Source organism: Ailuropoda melanoleuca, chromosome 7 (genome assembly GCF_002007445.2).
Source record: "Ailuropoda melanoleuca isolate Jingjing chromosome 7, ASM200744v2, whole genome shotgun sequence".
NCBI lineage: Eukaryota > Metazoa > Chordata > Mammalia > Carnivora > Ursidae > Ailuropoda > Ailuropoda melanoleuca.
This window is the reverse complement of record NC_048224.1, coordinates 1,031,698-1,051,816: the sequence shown is the minus strand read 5'-3', so window position 1 is coordinate 1,051,816 and position 20,119 is coordinate 1,031,698. Positions and strand designations below refer to the sequence as shown.

At 35.3% G+C, this 20,119-nt stretch overlaps 1 protein-coding gene across 16 annotated transcripts in view; it reads right to left on the bottom strand.

The window, feature by feature from the left end:
* KDM4C (lysine demethylase 4C) overlaps nt 1–20,119 on the bottom strand; it is a 502,429-nt gene that overhangs the window by 189,418 nt on the left and 292,892 nt on the right. Inside the window, exon 9 of one of the 16 annotated variants that reach the window (XM_019806066.2) lies at nt 17,261–17,998. The exons of the other annotated variants lie outside the window; for them this stretch is intronic. Coding sequence (XP_019661625.1) covers nt 17,963–17,998 — 36 coding nt within the window. The 3' untranslated portion in view covers nt 17,261–17,962. Of the gene's footprint in view, nt 1–17,260; nt 17,999–20,119 lie in introns of those variants that run through there. 16 annotated transcript variants of the gene reach the window in all.

Here is a 20,119-nt window from a genome sequence, read left to right as displayed (position 1 = left end):
GAGAATGTTTTAAAATCAGCAACTTTCTAACACAGAAAATACTAAATTAGTTGTCTCAATTGTAGAATTGGAATTTTCACACAACCATAATAAATGATTGATGAAATAACAAGTTAATACTTGAAACACCCAAACTGAGGTATTACTTTTAACATATTTCTTTCGTGATGCACAGAATGGCTAATTAATTATGAAAAAATACTTCATGTGCAAATGTCTGATATGGAAGGCTTTTGAAGGTATGAAAAAATGTGTGAAATGATTCTGCTTTTCATTCTGTTTATTAACAATTAAATGATAATTAGGAAGGAACTAAGAAAAGAATGGCTTAAAATAAGACAAGTCTGGTAGAACTTGACGTGGCTGTTATGGTTATTATGAGCATGTTCACGTTGAATTATGATCCCTTCAGAAGGTATGGTGATGTGCTCACCCCAAGTATATCAGAATGTGATCCTATATGGAAATAGGGTTAATGCAGAAGTAATGACTTAAGGTCAAACTGCAGTAAGGTTGGCCTTTAATCCAAAAGGACTGGTATCCATATCCTTTTTCCTTTTTCAGAGATGGCATCTATAGGCACTCAGAATGCTCCAGCATTTGACATACCGTCATAGGCGGTCCTACAATACTAGACTGTCCCAAACCCCTGGTAATAGAATTGTTTACCTTTATACCAAGAAGGTTTGGAAAGCACCAAAATCCTCATGTGGTGTGTGCCCAGGCCAACTTTGAGGAGTTAGTGCTGAGAGATCTAAAGTTTTTATGAAGTTGTCTAAAACAACAACAACAAAAAAAACATGTCAGCAGGGCCTATGGGGGTTCCATGTGTGCTAAATGTGTCTACGACGGGATCAAGCGCACTCTCCTTATTGAAGAGTAGAAAATCATTGTGAAGTGTTAAAGGCACAAGGAAAGACAGAAAGCAAAAAAATGAAGCTTTTAAAAAAATGAAGCATTAAAAAAATGAAGCTTTTTGAGTAATAAAAAATTAAAAGGCAAAAAAATGACTCATTTTAAAAATACAGGCAAACATATTAATTCCTATTTCCTTCAGAAATTGAAATCAATAATTAGAAAAGGTAGTTCTTAACATCCTATGTTTACAGCAAAATCTAGCTCTCCCAAAAAATTATTATTATTGAAAGTTATCAATTAATATATTTCTAAGGCACAACCAAATTGCCAGATGAGATAAGAAATCTAGTAACCCCCATTTCCTATCCAACAGATAGCAAAAATGTCTTACATCTCCAAATATATAAGCTATGAAAATATGGGAATGTACATAAAATGTAAAAATGCCAGATGTTCAATGGAATCACTGTCATTGGCTTTGAGAACCCAAAAGTTTGTACCTTATAAGCTGTCCTTTGAAAGTGTATTTCATAAACAAAGAACAAAGGGAAGAGAGATATTTTCCATTTCATTGTTTTCTAACCCACGTTTTTTAGCTATGACAGTAAGAATTAAGAAGAATGTGTTATTAATATAATTAGACAAAATTATTCATTATGTCTACATTAAGTAGTAAAGACATCACTAAGTATGAGGCAGAGCAACCTCTTATTTAACTAAAAATGTGACTGATAACTAATTAAGACCCAAGTCGGTAACTAGACCTAAAATGTAATTTAATTCTAAATTACCAAACTACTTTTTATAGTAACAGATAATTTAGTGCTCAGTAAGTTCTGATACTTACTTCATTGAAAAAAAATGTTTAGACAATTCTAGGGGTAGAGCAGCAAGAGAAATCTTAACTACAGAGTGTGGGTATTAAATTGACAGGCTGTAATGAGTCCTTCTTACTGTGGTTTGTGACCAGCTGATCTACAATCTACCAGAGTTGCTTCTCTTTCATTCCTTCCCATTCTTAGAGCATTTTATCCATTTTCAGCTTAGTTATGACCAAACCCTAAACACTCTTATTTCTCTACACATGTAAATAATAACCTACTGGAAAATTTGATAGCATTAAAACAAACTATGTTACTAGTAATCCACGAGTACACTTAACTTTCCATCTTCATTTCACATCTACATAAACATCCACCCACTCGATATAAATAGAAAAAGTTTCCGCTGCATCATATCAAATTTATAGGAAAAAAAGGTCCAGCTCTTTGGAAAATGCAACAGTTAATTCATTAAATCTGTAGAATTACAAGATTCCCAAGATGTTCTCTACTACATTTACAACTAAGTTATTTCTCCTGACTATGAATGAGGAAAAATATTTCACAAAATACACTCAGACTCACGGGTTAAGATTTCTGATATTTTTGACATTATGTTCCAACGGAGAAGCCACATATTTTTTATGAAATTTAATCAGCTACTTTAACAGAAATGTGGCCTCAACTAAAGAGTTATTAAGAAACATTAAACAAAGACAATTAGAAAACAGATGGATTAAGCAGTTAGTGAAGCCGGCATTTACTGACAGGATATCATTCTACTTGTATAAGTATGGAAACTAAGAAGATACTACAAAAATTGCTGAAGGAGCTTTTGTTCTTTACCTGTTCACCAGACACAAACAATGCATAAAAGTATTTAACGTGCTATTAAAATCAGGGTGCATGCATCCCTTTGAATTAGCATTTTTATATTCTTTCGGTAAATACCAAGTAGTGCAATTGCTGGGTCCTAGGGCAATTCCATTTTTAACTTTTTGAGGAACCTCCAAACTGTTTTCCACAGTGGCTGCATCAGTTTGCTTACCCACCAACAATGCGAAAGGGTTCACCTTTCTCCACATCCTCGCCAATACCTGTTTTATCTTATATTGTCCATTTCAGACATTCTGACAAATGTGAGGTGATATTCCATTACAGTTTTTTAATTTAAATTCAATTAATTAACATACAATGTATTATTAGTTTCAGAGGTAGAATTCAGTGATTCATCAGTTTTATATAATACACAGTGCTCATTAAATCACATGCCCTCCTTAATGTCCACCACCCAGTTACCCCATCCACAACCACCCCTTCCCCTACATCAACCCACAGTTTGCTTCCTATGATTAAGAGTCTCTTACGGTTTGTCTCCCTCTCTGGTTTTGTCTTGTTTTATTTTTTCCTCCCTTCCCTACACTCCTCTGTTTTGTTTCTTAAATTCCACATATCAGTGAGATCATATGATAATTGTCTTTCTCTGATGTTTTATGTCACTTAGTATAATACCCTCTAATTCCATCCATGTCATTGCAAATGGCAAGATTTCATCTTTTTGATGGCTGAGTTGTATTCCATTGTGTGAGAGTGTGTGTGTGTGTGTGTGTGTGTGTGTGTGTGTGCGCGCGTATAAAAATACCCCATCTTGACATCTGGGCTCTTTCCATACTTTGGATATTGTGGACGTTGCTGCCAGAAACAATGGGGTGCAGATACAGGTGCACCTTCAGATCAGTAGCTTTTTATTTGGGGGGTAAAAACCTAGTAGTGCAATTGCTGAGACATAGGGCAGCTCTATTTTCAACTTTTTGAGGAACCTTCATACTCTTTTCCAGTGTGGCTGAACCAATTTGCATTCCCACCAACAATGTAGGAAGGTTCCCCTTTCTCCACACCCTTGCCAACATCTGTTGTTTCCTGACTTGTTAATTTTAGCCATTCTGACAGGTGTGAGGTGGTATCTCATCATTGTTTTGATTTGTATTTCCCTGATGCTGAGTGATATTGAGCATTTTTTTCAGGTGTCTGATGGTCATTTGGATATCTTCTTTGGAGAAATATCTGTTCATGTCTTCTGTCCATTTATTGATTGGATTACTTGTTCTTTGGATGTTGAGTTTGGTAAGTTCTTTATTTTTTTGGATACTAGCACTATATCTGATAATACATTTGTAAATATCTTCTACCATTCGTTCCGTTGTCTTTTGGTTTTGTTGACTGTCTCCTTTGCTGTGCAAGAGTTTTTATCTTGATGAAGTCTCAATAGTACATTTCTGTCTTTGGAGATGTGTCTAGCAAGAAGTTGCTGTGGCTGAGGACGAAGAGGTTGCTGGCTGTGTTTCCTCTACAATTTTGATGGATTCCTGTCCCACATTTAGGTCTTTCATCCATTTTGAGTCTATTTTTATGTATGGTGTAAGAAAATGGTTCAGTTTCATTCTTCTACATGTGGCTGTCCAATTTTCTGAACACCATTTGTTGAAGAGACTATCTTTTTTCCATTGGATATTCTTTCCAGCTTTGTTGAGATTAGTGGACCATAGAGTTGGGGTCCATTTCTGGGTTCTCTATTCCATTCCATTGGTAAATGTGTCTGTGCTAGTACCATACTGCCTTGATGATTACAGTTTTGTAATACAGTTTGAAGTTTGGAATTGGATGCCACCAGCTTTGGTTTTCCTTGTCAACATTCCTCTGGCTATTCGGGGTCTTTTCTGGTTCCATACAAATTTTAGGAATATTTGTTCCAGCTCTGTGAAAAAAACATGATGGTATTTTGATAGGAATTGCATTGAATGTATAGATTGCTCTAGGAAGCATAGACATTTTAACAATATGTGTTCTTCAAATCCATAAGCATGGAACGTTTTTCCATTTCTTTGTGACTTCCACAATGCCTTTCACGAGCGTTCTATAGTTTTCTGAGTACAGTTCCTTTGCCTTTTCGCTTAGATTTGTTGCCAGGTATCTTATGGTTTTGGGTGCTCTTGTAAATGGTATCAAATCCTTAACTTTTCTTTCTTCAGTCTCATTGTTAGTGCATAGAAATGGAACTGATTTCTATGCATTGATTTTATATCCTCTCACTTTGCTGAATTCCTATTTGAGTTCCACCAATTTTGAGTGGAGACTTTTGGGTTTTCCACATAGAGTGTCATGTCATCCGTGAAGAGTGAGAGTTTGACTTCCTTGAAGATTCAGATGCCTTTTATTTCTTTTTGTTGTCTGATTGCTCAGGCTAGGACTTCTAATACTATGTTGAACGACAGTGGCGATAGTAGACATCCCCGCAATGTTCCTGACCTTAGGGGAAAAGCTCTCAGCTTTTCCCTATTGAGAATGGTATTTGTTGTGGCCTTTTATGATATTGAGGTATGTTCCCTCTATCCCTACACTGTGAAGAGTTCTAATCAAGAAAGGATGCTGTACTTTGTCAAATGCTTTTTCTGCCATCTACTGAGAGTATCATATGGTTCTTGTCCTTTCTTTTATTAATGTAGTATATCACATTGATCTGCGGATGTTGAACAGCCCCTGAAGCCCAGGAATAAATCCCCCTTGGTCGTGGTGAAAAATCCTTTTAATGTACTCTTGGATCCTATTGGCTAGTGTTTTGGTGAGAATTTTTTCATCCATGTTCATCAGGGATATTGGTCTGTGATTCTCCTTTTTGGTAGGGTCTTTGTCTGGTTTGGGGATCAAAGTAATGCTGGCCTCATAGAAAAAGTTTGGAAGCTTTCCTTCCATTTCTGTTTCTTTGAAATAGCTTCAGAAGAACAGGTATTAATTCTTATTTAAATGTTTGGTAGAATTCCCCTGGGAAGCCATCTGGCCCTAGACTCCTGTTTGTTGGGAGATTTTTGATTACTGCTTCAATTTCCTTGCTGGTTATGGGACTGTTCAGGTTTTCTATTTCTGCCTGGTTCAGTTTTGGTGGTTTATACGTCTCTAGGACTGCATCCATTTCTTCCAGATTGTCTAATTTGTTGGCATATAGTTGCTCATAATATGTTCTTATAATTGTTTATATTTCTTCAGTGTTGGGTGTGCTCTCTTCTCTTTCATTCATGACTCTATTTATTTGCGTCCTTTCTCTTTTCTTTTTGATAAGTCTGGCCAGGGGTTTATCAATCTTGTTAACTATTTTTTTTTAAAGATTTTATTCATTTATTTGACAGAGAGAGAGAGACAGCCAGCGAGAGAGGGAACACAGGCAGGGGGAGTGGGAGAGGAGGAAGCAAGCTCCCAGTGAAGGAGCCTAGATGTGGGACTCGATCCCAGGACTCTGGGATCACGCCCTGAGCCGAAGGCAGACGCTTAATGACTGAGCCAGCCAGGTGCCCCTCAATCTTATTAATTCTTTCAAAGAACAAGCTTCTGGTTTCGTAGATCTGTTCTACTGTTCTTTTGGTTTCTATTTCATAGATTTCTGCTCTAATCTTTATTAATTCTCTTTTCCTGCTGGTTTAGGCATTATTTGCTGTTCTTTTTCAGCTCCTTTAGGTGTAAGGTTAGGTTGTGTTTTTGAGACTTTTCTTGTTTCTTGAGAAAGGCTTGCAGTGCTATATTCTTCCCTCTTATGGTGGCCTTTGCTGCATCCCAAAGGTTTTGAGTAGTTGTGTTTTCATTTTCATTTATTTCCATGAATTTTGAAAAATTCTTCTTTAATTTTTCTGGTTGATCCATTCATTCCTTAGTAGGATGTACTTTAGCCTTCATATATTTGAGTTCTTTCCAAATTTCCTCTTGTGATTGAGTTACAGTTTCAAAGCATTGTGGTCTGAAAATATGAAAGGCATGATTCCAATCTTTTGGAACCATTTGAGACCTGATTTGTGACCCAGTATGCAATCTAGTCTGGAGAATGTTCTATATGCACTCGAGAAGAAAGTGTATTCTGTTGCTTTGGGATGGAATGCTCTGAATATACCTGTGAAGTCCATGTGGTCCAGTGTGTCATTCAAAGCCCATGTTTCCTTGTCGACCTTCTGCTTAGATGATCTGTCCATTATTCTGAGTCCCCTACTATTATTTTATTATTATTAATGTATTTCTTTAATTTTGTTATTAGCTGGTTTATATAATTGGCTGCTCCCATGTTAGGGGCATAAATATTTACAATTGTTAGATCTTCTTGTTGGATAGACCCTTGAAGTATGATACAGTGTCCTTCCTCATCTCTTATTACACTCTTTGGTTTAAAATCTAATTTGGTGATATGAGGATTGCTACCCCAGCTTTCTTTTGATGTCCATTATAATGATAAAAGGTTTTCCACCCACTCACTTTAAATCTGAAGGTGTCTTTGGGTCTAAAAGGAGTCTCTTGCAGACAGCATATTGATGGGTCTTGCTTTTTTACGCAATCTGATACCCTGTGTCTTTTGATTGGAGCATTTAGCCCATTTACATTCAGAGTAACTACTGAAAGATATGAATTTACTCCCATTGTATTACCTGTAAAGTCACTGTTTCCTTATATTGTCTCAGTTTCTTTCTGGTATATGTTACTTTTGGGCTCTCTCTTCACTTAAAGAACCCCCTTTAATATATTTTGCAGGGATGGTTTAGTGATCACAAATTCTTTTAGTTTCTGTTTGTCCTGGAAGCTTTTTATCTCTCCTTCTATTTTGAATGACAACTTTGCTGGATAAAGTATTCTTGGCTGCATATTTTTCTCATTTAGCACCCTGAATATATCATGCCAGTCCTTTCTGGCCTACCAGGTCTGTGGATAGGTCTGCGGATAGGTCTGCTGCCAGTCTAATGTTTCTACACTTCAAGGTTAAGGACCTCTTGTCCCAAGCTGCTTTCAGGATTTTCTCTTTGTCTCTGAGATTTTCAAGCTTCACTATTATATGTCAAGGTGTTGACTTATTTTTACTGATTTTGGGGGGCGGGGAGGTCTCTGTGCCTCCTGAGCTTGAATGCCTATTTCTTTCCCCAGATTAGGGAAATTCTCAGCTATAATTTGCTCCAATAAACATTCTACCCCACTCTTTCTCTTTTTCCTCTTCTTCTGGGATCCCAATTATTCTAATATTGTTCCAGTTTATGGTATCACTTATCTCTCAAATTCTCCCCTCGTGATCCTGTAGTTATTTATCTCTCTTTTTCTCAGCTTCTTTACTCTCCATCATTTGGTCTTCTATATCACTAATTCTCTCTTCTGCCTCATTTATCCTAGCAGTTAGAGCTTCCATTTTTATTGCATCTCATTAATAGCCTTTTATTTTTATTTCGACTTGATAAGATTTCAGTTCTTTCATTTCTCCAGAAAGGGATTCTCTAGTGCCTTCTAGGCTTTTATGCTTTTTTCAAGCCTAGCTAGTATCTTTATAACCCTATTTCTGACATCTTACTTATATCCATACTGACTATGTCCCTGGCAGTCAGTACTGCCTCGTGTTCTCTTTTTTGAGGTCAGTTTTTCCATCTTGTCATTCGTTTTGGTTTTTTTTTCCATCTTGTCATTCTTGCAGAAAGTGGTCGCTTTTCAATTTGTAGAATTGCTGCAATTCTTTTCTTAGATCTCTGGTTGAGTTTGCAGGTGTTCAGAATAATTTGATAGCTATCTGGTTCAATTCCTGGGACCAGACAAAACTAAGGTCTCCTACTCCTCTGCCATCTTAGACTCTTCTCTCATTATAATTTTGATTTTCATTTCCCTGATGATCAGTGATGTTGAGCATCTTTTCATGTGTTTGTTGGCCATCTGTATGTCTTCTTGGAAAAATGTCTATTCATGTCTTCTGCCCATTTTTAATTGAGTTATTCATTTTTGGGGTGTTGAGTTCTATAAGCTCTTTATATATTTTGGATACTAACCTTTTATTGTATATGTCATTTGCAAATAACTTCTCCCATTCTGTATGTTGCCTTTTAGTTTCGCCGATTGTTTCCTTTGCTGTGGAGAAGCTTTTTATTATGACGAAGTCCCCATAATTTATCTTTGTTTCTGTTTCCCTTGCCTCAGGAGACGTATCTAGAAAGATGTTATGGCTGATGTCAGAGAAATTACTGCCTGTGCTCTCTTCTAGGATTTTATGGGTTCAGGTCTCACATTTAGGTCTTTAATCCATTTTGAGTTTATAGGAGCATTATCTACAATAGCCAAATTACAGAAATGGCCCAATTGCCCATCAACTGATGAATGTACAAAGGAAGAAGTGGTGTATATATATATACAATGGAATATCACTCTGCCATAAAAAAGAATGAAATCATGCCATTTGCAAAGACATGGATAGAGCTAGAGAGTATCATGCTAAGTGAAATAAGTCAATCAGAGAAAGACAAATACCATATGATTTCACTCATACGTGTAATTTAAGAAACAAAAGAAACAAAGGAAAAATAAAAGAGAGACAGAGAGAAAAACCAAGGAACAGACCCTTAATTATAGGGAACAAACTAATGATTACCATAGGGGAGGTGGGTGGGGGGATGGGTGAAATAGGTGATGGGCATTAAGAAGCACCAGGTGTTGTATGTAAGTGATGAATCACTATATTGTACACCCGACACTAGTATTCACTGTATGTTAACTGGCATTTAAATAAAAACTTTTTAAATAAGTATTTAATGTGCTAACTGTAAAAATATAAAAGGATCTATTCATATTGAAGTTCCTCACAAAAAATTCCAAAAGATGAGTAGAATATTCTACCTCTATAGCACACTCATTCTTTTATCATAAAAATTGTCATTACCAGTTATAAATATGAACAAAAATTCAGCCTCTTTGGAGTATTCTAAACAGACCAGCATTTCTTCGTGGCTCAAAACTAAGTGTACATTAGAAAAAGGGAAATGTAGAATCAATGTAATGAATGTAAATGAATCTAATATACATTATGCTGAGCTAAAGAAATCACACATTAAAAACTCCATAGTGGTTATTCTACCAGAGTAAAGAATATGACTATGTTTAATATGATTAGTAAGCAGGAGCCACATTGCTTTATATGCCTGTTGAACCCTGCACTGACTACAGCTCTTCTGCTTATTAGTTGGGTAAAACCGAGTTGGCTTCTTCATATAAAAATGCTTTCCAACCTCTCTCACAGGAATTTAAAAATCAAAAACTATGTAAATATACTTGATCAACTAAGCTCTTTCCATTTGATTATAATTGTGGTCTCCCTGACTCTTTACCCCTACCAAAAAACCACAAAAACAAAAACTGACGTAAATTCAAAATGCTGTGATAAAGCAAAGAAAAATTTTTAAAAGATTTTATTTATTTGAGAGAGAGAGAGAGAGCATGAGCAGTGGAAGAGGGCAGAGAGGGAGAAGCAGATTCCCCACTGAGCAGGGGGCCTGATACCAGGTTCGATCCCGGACCCAAAGATCATGATCTGTGCAGAAGGCAGATGCTTATCCAATTGAGCCACCGGGGGGCCCCAAGCAAAGACATTTTTTAAGTTTTAGTCTGTCCTCAAATACTTATATTTTCCAGAATTGATTTTCCAAGATGTTAGAGCCATAAAATTCTTCAAAGAGCTTAACCAAAAGCTAAAAAATATTTGCAAGAAACTGATCTAATAGTATAACAAAAAAATGCTCTGTTCCTGCAAGTTCCTATCTGTGGCATACACTATACACCCATCACTGTATACCCAAGTGGACTCTTCACCCATTGGTCAAATATAATATCAATTATAACACTGATTTATTTCACCTATGTCCTTATTCAATTATTACTCGTTTATACATGTACCCTCTTAGCCAGGTAATTTTGGGAGAAAATTACTATGATTACCTGAACAGTTTATAAGAATTACTTTAATAGAGGAAAGAGAGTTTTAAAATATTTAGATCTAATCAAGATGAAAAATAATATTTGAATATTGCTTTTATTTCCTGGGTTACATTTTATATAGTAATATCAGCCAAACACAAATAACAGTCTTTCACCAGAGTACATGAAAAGTAAACTACATAATTATATTTACACCAACTGAACAGAGGGAAAACAGAAACACAATTCTAAGATCAATGTTAATCAACAAAGTCAGTACATGAAAAGTGCAAAGGTCATTTCCTTTGTCCTTACATCCATTCATGAAGCAAGGTCTGCCGGAGGCCTATCCATCCCTTGGTCCCCCCAAGACTGGTCTGCAGAACTCACAGAACCATGATTTTGTCAAGGTGCACAATATACTTGAAGGCTCCGGGGTCCCAGAATACACACCCATAGAAAATTTCCAAATGTTTTGTTCACATAGATGTAAAGAAGAGAATGGCTTTAAAAGTTCCCTAAAGACCAAAAAGATATTTTATAGTCATAGTAAAAAAAAAAAAAATGATACCAGGACCAAAGTTCTTATTCTAATTTTAATGAATCATTATTGTGAATTGTTTCAGGTACTTTTGCCTCCATTCCATTCTATTTTAAACATGAAAATACACACTGTATTTATTGTCTTACTGAGAAATGCATTCTAGGTACCTGGAGGACCAAATATTAAAAATATTTTAAAATACTTTTTCAATAAATTACCGATTTTTTTAACATATGAGGAAACAGAGGCTCAAAGACTTTAAATTATTTGGTCAAAGTTACACAGCTAACAAGTAATACAGCCTCTGCCTGATTCAAACCTAGGACAATTTCCACACTCTTAACTCATTCTACTGCGGAAATTCCATCTTAAATAGGTTTTAATTTAAATGTAGGACATATTTTTCCACCTCAAACTTCTTTTCCTCTGACCCAAAACCAAACTGAAATTGTAGTTGAGAACAAATGTCTGGATCTCGTTATTTTTGCTTTTTATGCACAATATCATGCTGTGTTGACAGAGTTTATCCAGTCTAGCTAACAATTTTCCAAAATACATTTCCTCCACTCACTCTACTTCTAATAGGTTCAGATTAATTTCTTCTGAATATTTTCAGGCTTCACCATGCCAAGATATGTCTCCCTTATAAAGTAAGGCAATTATAAAGCAATTTAAGGAATGGGACTAGAAACTTTATCTTTCTGACCCATGGGAACACTGTTCAAACTGACAAAGAAAAACTATGAATAAGAAGGGGAATGGATTCAAATAGATTGCTCCAGAGGTCTCCAAAAGATTCTGTAGAAATTATTTTTAGAATTTCTGCTTCTCAACACTTACCTGAGTATCTGATAAGAAGGCTATGGAAGTTCAGAGTTACAGATATTAAACAATCCACTCCTGCTGTGTCATGTAAAACACAGCATGAAATTGAACTCTTTAGTATTACGGGATAGATGAAGTTATTATGCTCTGGATTCGTGCATTGCATTTCACATTTTATATGGATGATATATTTAGGCAAGATCGAGAATATAAGAATAGGGCAGGCTCTGTAGATTCTAAGGGATCTAAGTGTTTTATGAATATAAATATTTGCTCATAACAGTCTATAAATTCACAAATCAGAGCCATGAGAAATGGCATGGAAATATACAGCAAATAATCCTTCTCTTATAATGCTTAGATATTTTGACTTCCACTTTTGAGAGTCTTTCAGATATTTCTTTCTACATGACTAAATGGACATAATTCAAAGATAATCCTATACCTGGGATGAACCTTAAAAAGTAAATCATCTTCTCCAATCATCATAATTCATGGATAAGAAAGCAGGAAACAAAAATGCTAAGTGACTCGCTGGATGTCACAAGGATAGTGAATTCTATAAGGTTCAAATGATGTAAGATTCATCCTACCTACCAGCCTCCCTGGGATTTTCAATTTCCCATTCACGAGCAACCACTGAGTACATAAGGAACATGCTGAGTAATGCAAGGGACTGAACACAGAACTAGACATTTTCCAGGGCTCACAAGAGAATGCTGGCCATGTTCAAAACCAACTGCCTCACTGATACAGAAGATGATCACCCCATCTCCACTCCTGCAGAACTGGAGATGAAGGCAGCATCCCCTAACCTTCTTCCATATCTTTTATACAGTTCAAACACTAATATCAATGTAGGAAGATATTAATGGAGATACTGTTTTTTATAAAGGGGAGGAGAGTGGAGTAAATGAGGAAAAAATTAATGAAACGGCTGTACATGCATAATACAGTCCCCACAATAGAAGCTTTGAATAGTATATATTCAGGGTACTCTTGCTTGGTAAAAACAAAAATAACTTGCTAACAGCTTTCAAATAAATTCTAGATTACCATATTTTTAAATTCTATATGTCATACTGAATTTTGAATGTGAGTCTCAGGAAAAATAAAACCTTTATTTATTTAACATCCATGTTGTAAACACTATCCCAAACTTAATGCTCTCTGATCATATGTTTCTTGCCACCTAAAAAATCCCTGATACTATTTCCAAAACATGAAACAACTTGATGAAAGCTAACTAGATCAAAAAATTCATGCTTTTCAGAAGAAGAATATTTTATTTCAGGCTTCCTAATGTTAACAATATGGTCACAAATTTAACTCTAAATATTAAAAGGAAAACAAATAATTTTGTTGGCAATAAGATTTTTTTAAATTTTAAAATTCACCGGTAACACATTTTTTTCAGTGACACTTCCTTAGAAAACCACATAGTAACACTATAAGTAAATAATTCAGCATTTCAGATTCATTTTCTCTGGCAATTCCTGTGTTTCCACTCAACTGTGAGAATATGTCTGGCACAACTATTATATTTTCTCTGCTATTAATTCTGTGAAATTATTTAAAGCAGAAAAAACAGTAAATATATTCAACATGAACCAGAAGGAAAACAGAGAGAGGACAGAAAAACACACAATGGATTTTAAGTGTTTCTTCAATTTCTCCCTGGCCAAATTTAGAACACCATCAATAGGAAAATATATGGGGGAAATTTTTTCAGAAGAAGATATTCATTATTATTCTATGGAATTGAAATGGGAAAAACAGGATTTAAATTAGATTAGGGCCAACAGGGATGCAACATGCAGAACTAACCTCCATGACTGTTACTGTTAGTTGCCTGACTTTAGACCCCTGAGTAGAAAAATAAAGCTCCATTAAACCAATCCGCAACATGTTAGGAATAAATCATGCTGACAATCTGGCAACACAGAACAAAACTTTTAAATGGATAATAATTTTAAAAATATGAATAATCTGTGACCAGTAACATGGCAACTGGGAATTTATCATAAGGAAATAATGAGTAATTAATGCACCAGCTTAAGTTTAAGAATGTTCACCTTAGCAGTGTTTATCAAAAATCTAAAAAATGGAAAAAAACACTTTCTGAAACAATAGAATATTCCTTAAAAGAAATCTTTCTATGACTTATGGGAAGATATTTAATGACATGGAAAAGTATTACCATTAGGTGGAGAAAACAGGTTTTACATACATATGATTATATCTATCTATCTCTATCTATCTATCTATCTATATAATATGCTTACCTGTAATAAACATACATATGTGAGAAACTGACTAATATGTTTCCTTGTCTGACTGGGGGAGCAGCATGGGGACAGACATAGTGGGTACAACTAAAAGTGGGAACAGTAGGAGGAGGTTGCTGGACTAAAGCCCAACACTTGGAGTAGAAATATCCATAACTAGATGGGTCCCTTTCTTGCTTTGTTTTGTTTTGTTTTTCTTTTTAGATGGATCCCTCTTTTAAGTGACATAAAGCTTTTCCTCACTCTTGATCTCTCTATATTACTCTCAAACCAAAAGAGTTTCATTTCCTAGCACCTTGGTCTTTTCCTTCAGATCACTCACAACAATTTGCAATCATGTGTTTGTGTGATTATTTAATTAACATCTCTTTCTCACACTATAACCTATGTTCTGTGAGAGTGGATTCAGATCTGTTTCAGCACTGTATATCCACCACCAACACATAGTACATGCTCCAGAAATATTAGCTGAATGATTGCCAAAACACTAGAGTATTGACAGTAACACAAGAAATAAGACAAAAATTAAAATTAAAGTCTAATCTTGACCTTACTATATTTAAATTATTTAATGATTTGCCTCATTTCTATTTACATAATTTACTTTAAAATTGAATTACCTGATCAGTATGCAGAACCTGTGATTAGAAGACCTCAAAGTATTTCATTAGTAAATATGAGGACTCTGCCTTAATTAATGAGAAACATGTCATAAATGGTTAAAAGCACTTTTTTTTTGTCCAGGAAATGACATGTAGCTACAAACTACAAGTCAGATTTCTAACTCCATGTCCACTGTCTAAGAAATTGATTAATTCAAATAAAATGTAAAATCGTCATTGCTGTAATGAATCATTAACAAGCTGTGGACAAGAGAATTCTTTCACGACCCCAGGGGCAATGGGTCCACTGATAAAATTTAGAAAATGGTTTGGGGGAATGTGCTCTATTTTTACTCTGCAGAAACTCATTAATCAGTCTAAATGTAAGAGCGGGCTACATAAGAAATGCAATTTTAATGATGTACATTTCCTCATATTCACATGTACTCTTAATATATTTAAATCCAAACTGGACTGAGTCCAAAAAGTGATCATAAATACAGCCTATATCAGCCTCATGTTCTGCCAGACCTTGAAAGACCACTTTAAAACAACTCCATTCCACTGCATTTCTGGTGCCAAAAAAAGCCCCACATTTGTACAGCTTATACAGTAATCACACTAAAGATTATTCACGTATATGTGTAATAAGAAACTCACTTATTTCCTCAGATGTGCCTGACTATAACCATCCATCAACTATCAACAAATAAAAAAACAGGAAAGTTGTGGTAATTACCTATTAAATCGAAATGCAAAAGTCTTTCCTCACGGATTCAGAGTGATCCAATTAAAGGGGAGAGGAAAGTACAGCACCAGGAACGGCAGGGTTAGTGCAGGAGTTTACCATATTTTGATTCTGGTTCACTTTGTGTCCCAAGAGCTATTGCTGACGTACGCTGAGAGGGCCAGGTAGGGGTCAAGAGGCATTTTTATAGCACTGAACAATGCAAACCAGGTCTGCTCACCCTTTGCCTGTTTACTTTGTCCAAGAAAATAGGCAATAAGTTGAAAATGGTTTCCCACTATTCTAATTGTTTGGAAAATCCATTTTGCTGCAAAATTACCACACCTGATACATATAACCCCTGGCCCAAGACTGTAAAAGGCAACTCTTCCTTTCACAGTGCAGAAAATCGTGAAGCCTATCCCACCAGACTTTTATCTCCCCTCTCTGTGAAATGTATATTGAAAAGAAAACCAACATAAGGCCCAGTTCTTTAATCAAATACTAAATTACATCAATTTCCAATTCAATTTAATACTGTGCTGCTGCAATTATGTGCACAATAACAAGTTATAGCTCCATTCATTCTACAAACACTTTGATCCTAACAGAAGCAAAGAGGTACAACCTCAATGATTGAATGTCATAAGTAAGCAGCTACATGAAAAGGGCAAACATCTGAAAACAAGTTTTCAACTTTCACCATTGGTTAAGTTTTGTGGAACTTAACAGGGTTTTTTTTTTTATTTTTTTGCTTTTTTTTTAATTTACTGTAATTGGTATGGCAGAATTAAATCATTAAGTTTTATTGCATTTGTCATTCCTAAGACTTCTCTTCATTAGGATACTTTGACTACAAAAGAACACACCTTGATTCTCCCCCAAGATTAGGTCATGTTTTTTAGGCGATGCTAGACTGGCCAATCAAGCTTTCCATCCTAATGTCAATAATGATTGGTTTATGGATGGGCACATATGACCCAAACTAAGTCAACAGGATTCAATCATAGGACCTGGTCCACCTTATTAGCCTAGAAAAGCCAACAGCCTTCTTTCCTGCACCATGGGGAACAATTGCCTGAGAAGGAAGCCAAGTGTGACAGAAGAACCAGAGATAAGACAGTATGATTAAAAGGACTAATATAGATAGATGATAGATAGATAGATAGATAGATAGATAGATAGATAAATATCTAATAGATATCTGAAGCTGTATATCCAGGAGGTAGCCCATTTTTTTTCTGCACTAATAAGAGTTGAAAGGACACAACTTTTGAGAATGTTTACCCATTAAGAACATCTTAGGACAGAATATGCACTTAATCTATACTAAGAGGAAATGTTAAAATCATCTATAAGTCTAAAAAGGATTTTTAAATTCAGTTCTTCAGACTGTTACTGGAAATGCATCTATAGTTGAAGACAAAGCATAACCATTTGCATTTGAGTTACAAAAAAAGGATTTTATAGTCAGAATGTGATGGAATGGGTTATCAGGTAAGACAGACATAAACTGTGAACCAAACACAGATATAAAAGTTAAATTAATAAGACAATTAGTAACAGAACATTATACATAAGAATTTGCCAAAACAGAAGACCATTTCAAATTTCCATTTTTACATATGTTCAAAACAATTAAGGTCAATTAACATGTTTAGAATATCAGACCTAAAGGTAAATAGATGCATTAACTCCATGTGTTTTTTGTTTTTTGTTTGTTTAGTGTTCCATAATTCATTGTTTGCGTATAACAGCCAGTGCTCCATGTAATACATGCCCTCCTTAATACCCTTCACCAGGCTAGCCCATCCCCCCACCCCCCTCCCCTCGAAAACCCTCAGTTTGTTTCCGGGAGTCCATAGTTTCTCATGGTTCGTCTCGCCCTCTGTATTCCCCCCCTTCATTTTTCCCAACCTTCTCCTAATGATGTTTTTAATCTGGAGACTTGATTTTCATATGGCTGTTAAAACCACTTGAGGTTTTAAATGCCAGTCACAACACACACAAAAAAAATTTCAGTAAGAAAAGTATATAAATGTATACATTCATTTCAGTCTCTATATCATCAAAAAAGAAACATCAAAATAGCAATTAACTACTGACTAAGCCAATACAAGTTACATATTCCAATGTCCCAGAACCAATATAAACATTTTAAACACCCTATATAAACCCTATTTAAACACCTATATAAAATACATTGCTTTAAAAGCATAATCGAAAATACCACCTCACTTTAATACTCAGATCTAAATACCAATTTTAAATAAAATGTCAGAAATATGGCAACCTGTAACCAGAGAGATATAAAATCACTACATGCCTGAAAATGAATAACATGTATCAAAAGATAATATTAAGTTATTGGCATTGAATTACAAAGGTTATCAGAATCCTAATTTTAATACAGAACCCTGACTTTATTTTCGATTACTTCCAGCAGTTCAAAGTAAATGTATTATCATTTTTTTAATATTCTTTTATTCCTTTTTTTTATGAAACAGTTTAACTTAATTATTATTTGGTAGCAGCAACATCCAAGATTCTTGTCAATCACAGGCCAGAAGTTCTTCCTCTAAGAAGGCCTGAAAGAGCAGAACATAAAATTGCTACAGTGGAGGCAGCATGAAGAACTTTCTCACCAAGAGTGATTAAATATAGCAATGGTACCCATGGTTTCCTTTGCCCAACGGCAAGTTATTCATGGTATTTTTTCATTTATGTTTTTGACTAAAAAGAGCACCTTGATTCTCTGCTGAGGATAGGCCATGATTTTTAGGTGACACTAGAATGGTCAATCAAAGATTGTATCCAGTGGCAACCGTGATTGGTTCAGGAATGGGCACATGACCCATAAACTCATTCTATGACACCAGCATTACCGTGATTCCAAAACCAGACAAAAGACCACTAAAAAAGGAGAATTACAGGCCAAAATCCCTGATGAACATCAATGCAAAAATTTTCAACAAGATACTAGCAAATCAAATCCAACAGTACATTAATAGAATTATTCACTACAATTGAGTGAGATTTATTCCTGGGCTTCAGGGGTGATTCAATATTTGCTAATTAATCAACATGATACACCACATTAATGAAAGGAAGGATAAGAGCCATATGATCCTCTCAATAGATGCAGGAAAAGCATTAGACAAAATACACCATCCATTCTTGATTAAAATCTTCAACAAAATAGGTATAGATGGAACATATGTCAACATCATAACAGCCATATATGAAAGACCCAGAGCTAGTATCATCCTCAATGGGGAAAAACTGAGAGCTTTTCCTCTATGGTCAGAAAAAAGACAGAAATGTCCACTCTCACCATTACCATTTAACACAGTTCTGGAAGTCTTAGTCTCAGCAATCAGATAACAAAAAGAAATAAAAGGCATCCAAATCAGCAAGGAAGAAGTCAAACTTTTGCTATTTGCAGACAACATGATCCTCTATGTAGAAAACCTAAAAGACTCTACCAAAAAATTCCTAGAATACATGAATTCAGCAAAGTTGCAGGATATAAAAATCAACGTACAGAAATCTGTTGCATTTCTATACACCAACAATTAAGCAGCAGAAAAAGAAATCAAGGAATTGATCCCATTTACAATTGCACCAAAAACAAGATACCTAGGAATAAACCTAACCAAAGAGGTAAAAGAACTGTACTCTGAAAACTATAGAACACTTAATGAAAGAAACAAGAGGACAGAAAGAAATGGGAAAATATTCCATGCCCATGGATTGTAAGAACAAACATTGTTAAAATGTCTACACTACCTAAAGCAGTCTGTATCTTTAAAGGAATCCCTATCAAAATACCAACAGCATTTCTCACAGAGCTAGAACAACCAATCCTAAAATCTGTGTGGAACTACAAAAGACCCCAAATAGCCAAAGCAATTCTGAAAAAGAAAAGCAAAGCTGGAGGCATCACAATTCTGGACTTCAAACTATATTCAAAAGTTGTAGTTATCAAGGCAGTATGGTACTGGCACAAAAACAGACATATAAATCAATGGAAAAGAATAGAAAACCCAGAAATGGACCCACAACTATATGGTAAACTAGTCTTTAAGAATACCCAATGGAAAAAAAGACAGCGTCTTCAATAAATGGTGTTGGGAAAACTGGACAGTCACATGCAAAAGAATGAAACTGGACCATTTTCTTACACCATATGCAAAAATAAATTCCAAATGGATGAAAGACCTAAATGTGAGACAGGAAATCATCAAAATCCTAGAGGAGAGCACAGAAAGTAACCTCTTTGACCTCAGCCTTAGCAACTTCTTACTAGACACATCTCCGAAGGCAAGGGAAACAAAAGCAAAAATGAGCTACTGGCACTTAATCAAGATAAAAAGCTTCTGCACAGCAAAGGAAGCAATCAAAAAAACTAAAAGGCAGTCTATGGAATGGGAGAAGATATTTGCAAATGACCTATCTGATAAAGGGTCAGTATCCAAAATCTATAAAGAACTTACCAAACTCAATGCCCAAAAAACAAAAAATCCAGTTAAGAAATGGGCAGAAGACATGAGTAGACATTTTTCCAAAGATGACATCTAGATGGTGAACAGACGCATGAAAAAGATGCTCAACATCACTCATCATCAGGGAAATACAAATCAAAACCATGATGAGATACCACCTCACACCTGTTAGAATGGCTAAAATTAATAATACAAGAAAAAACA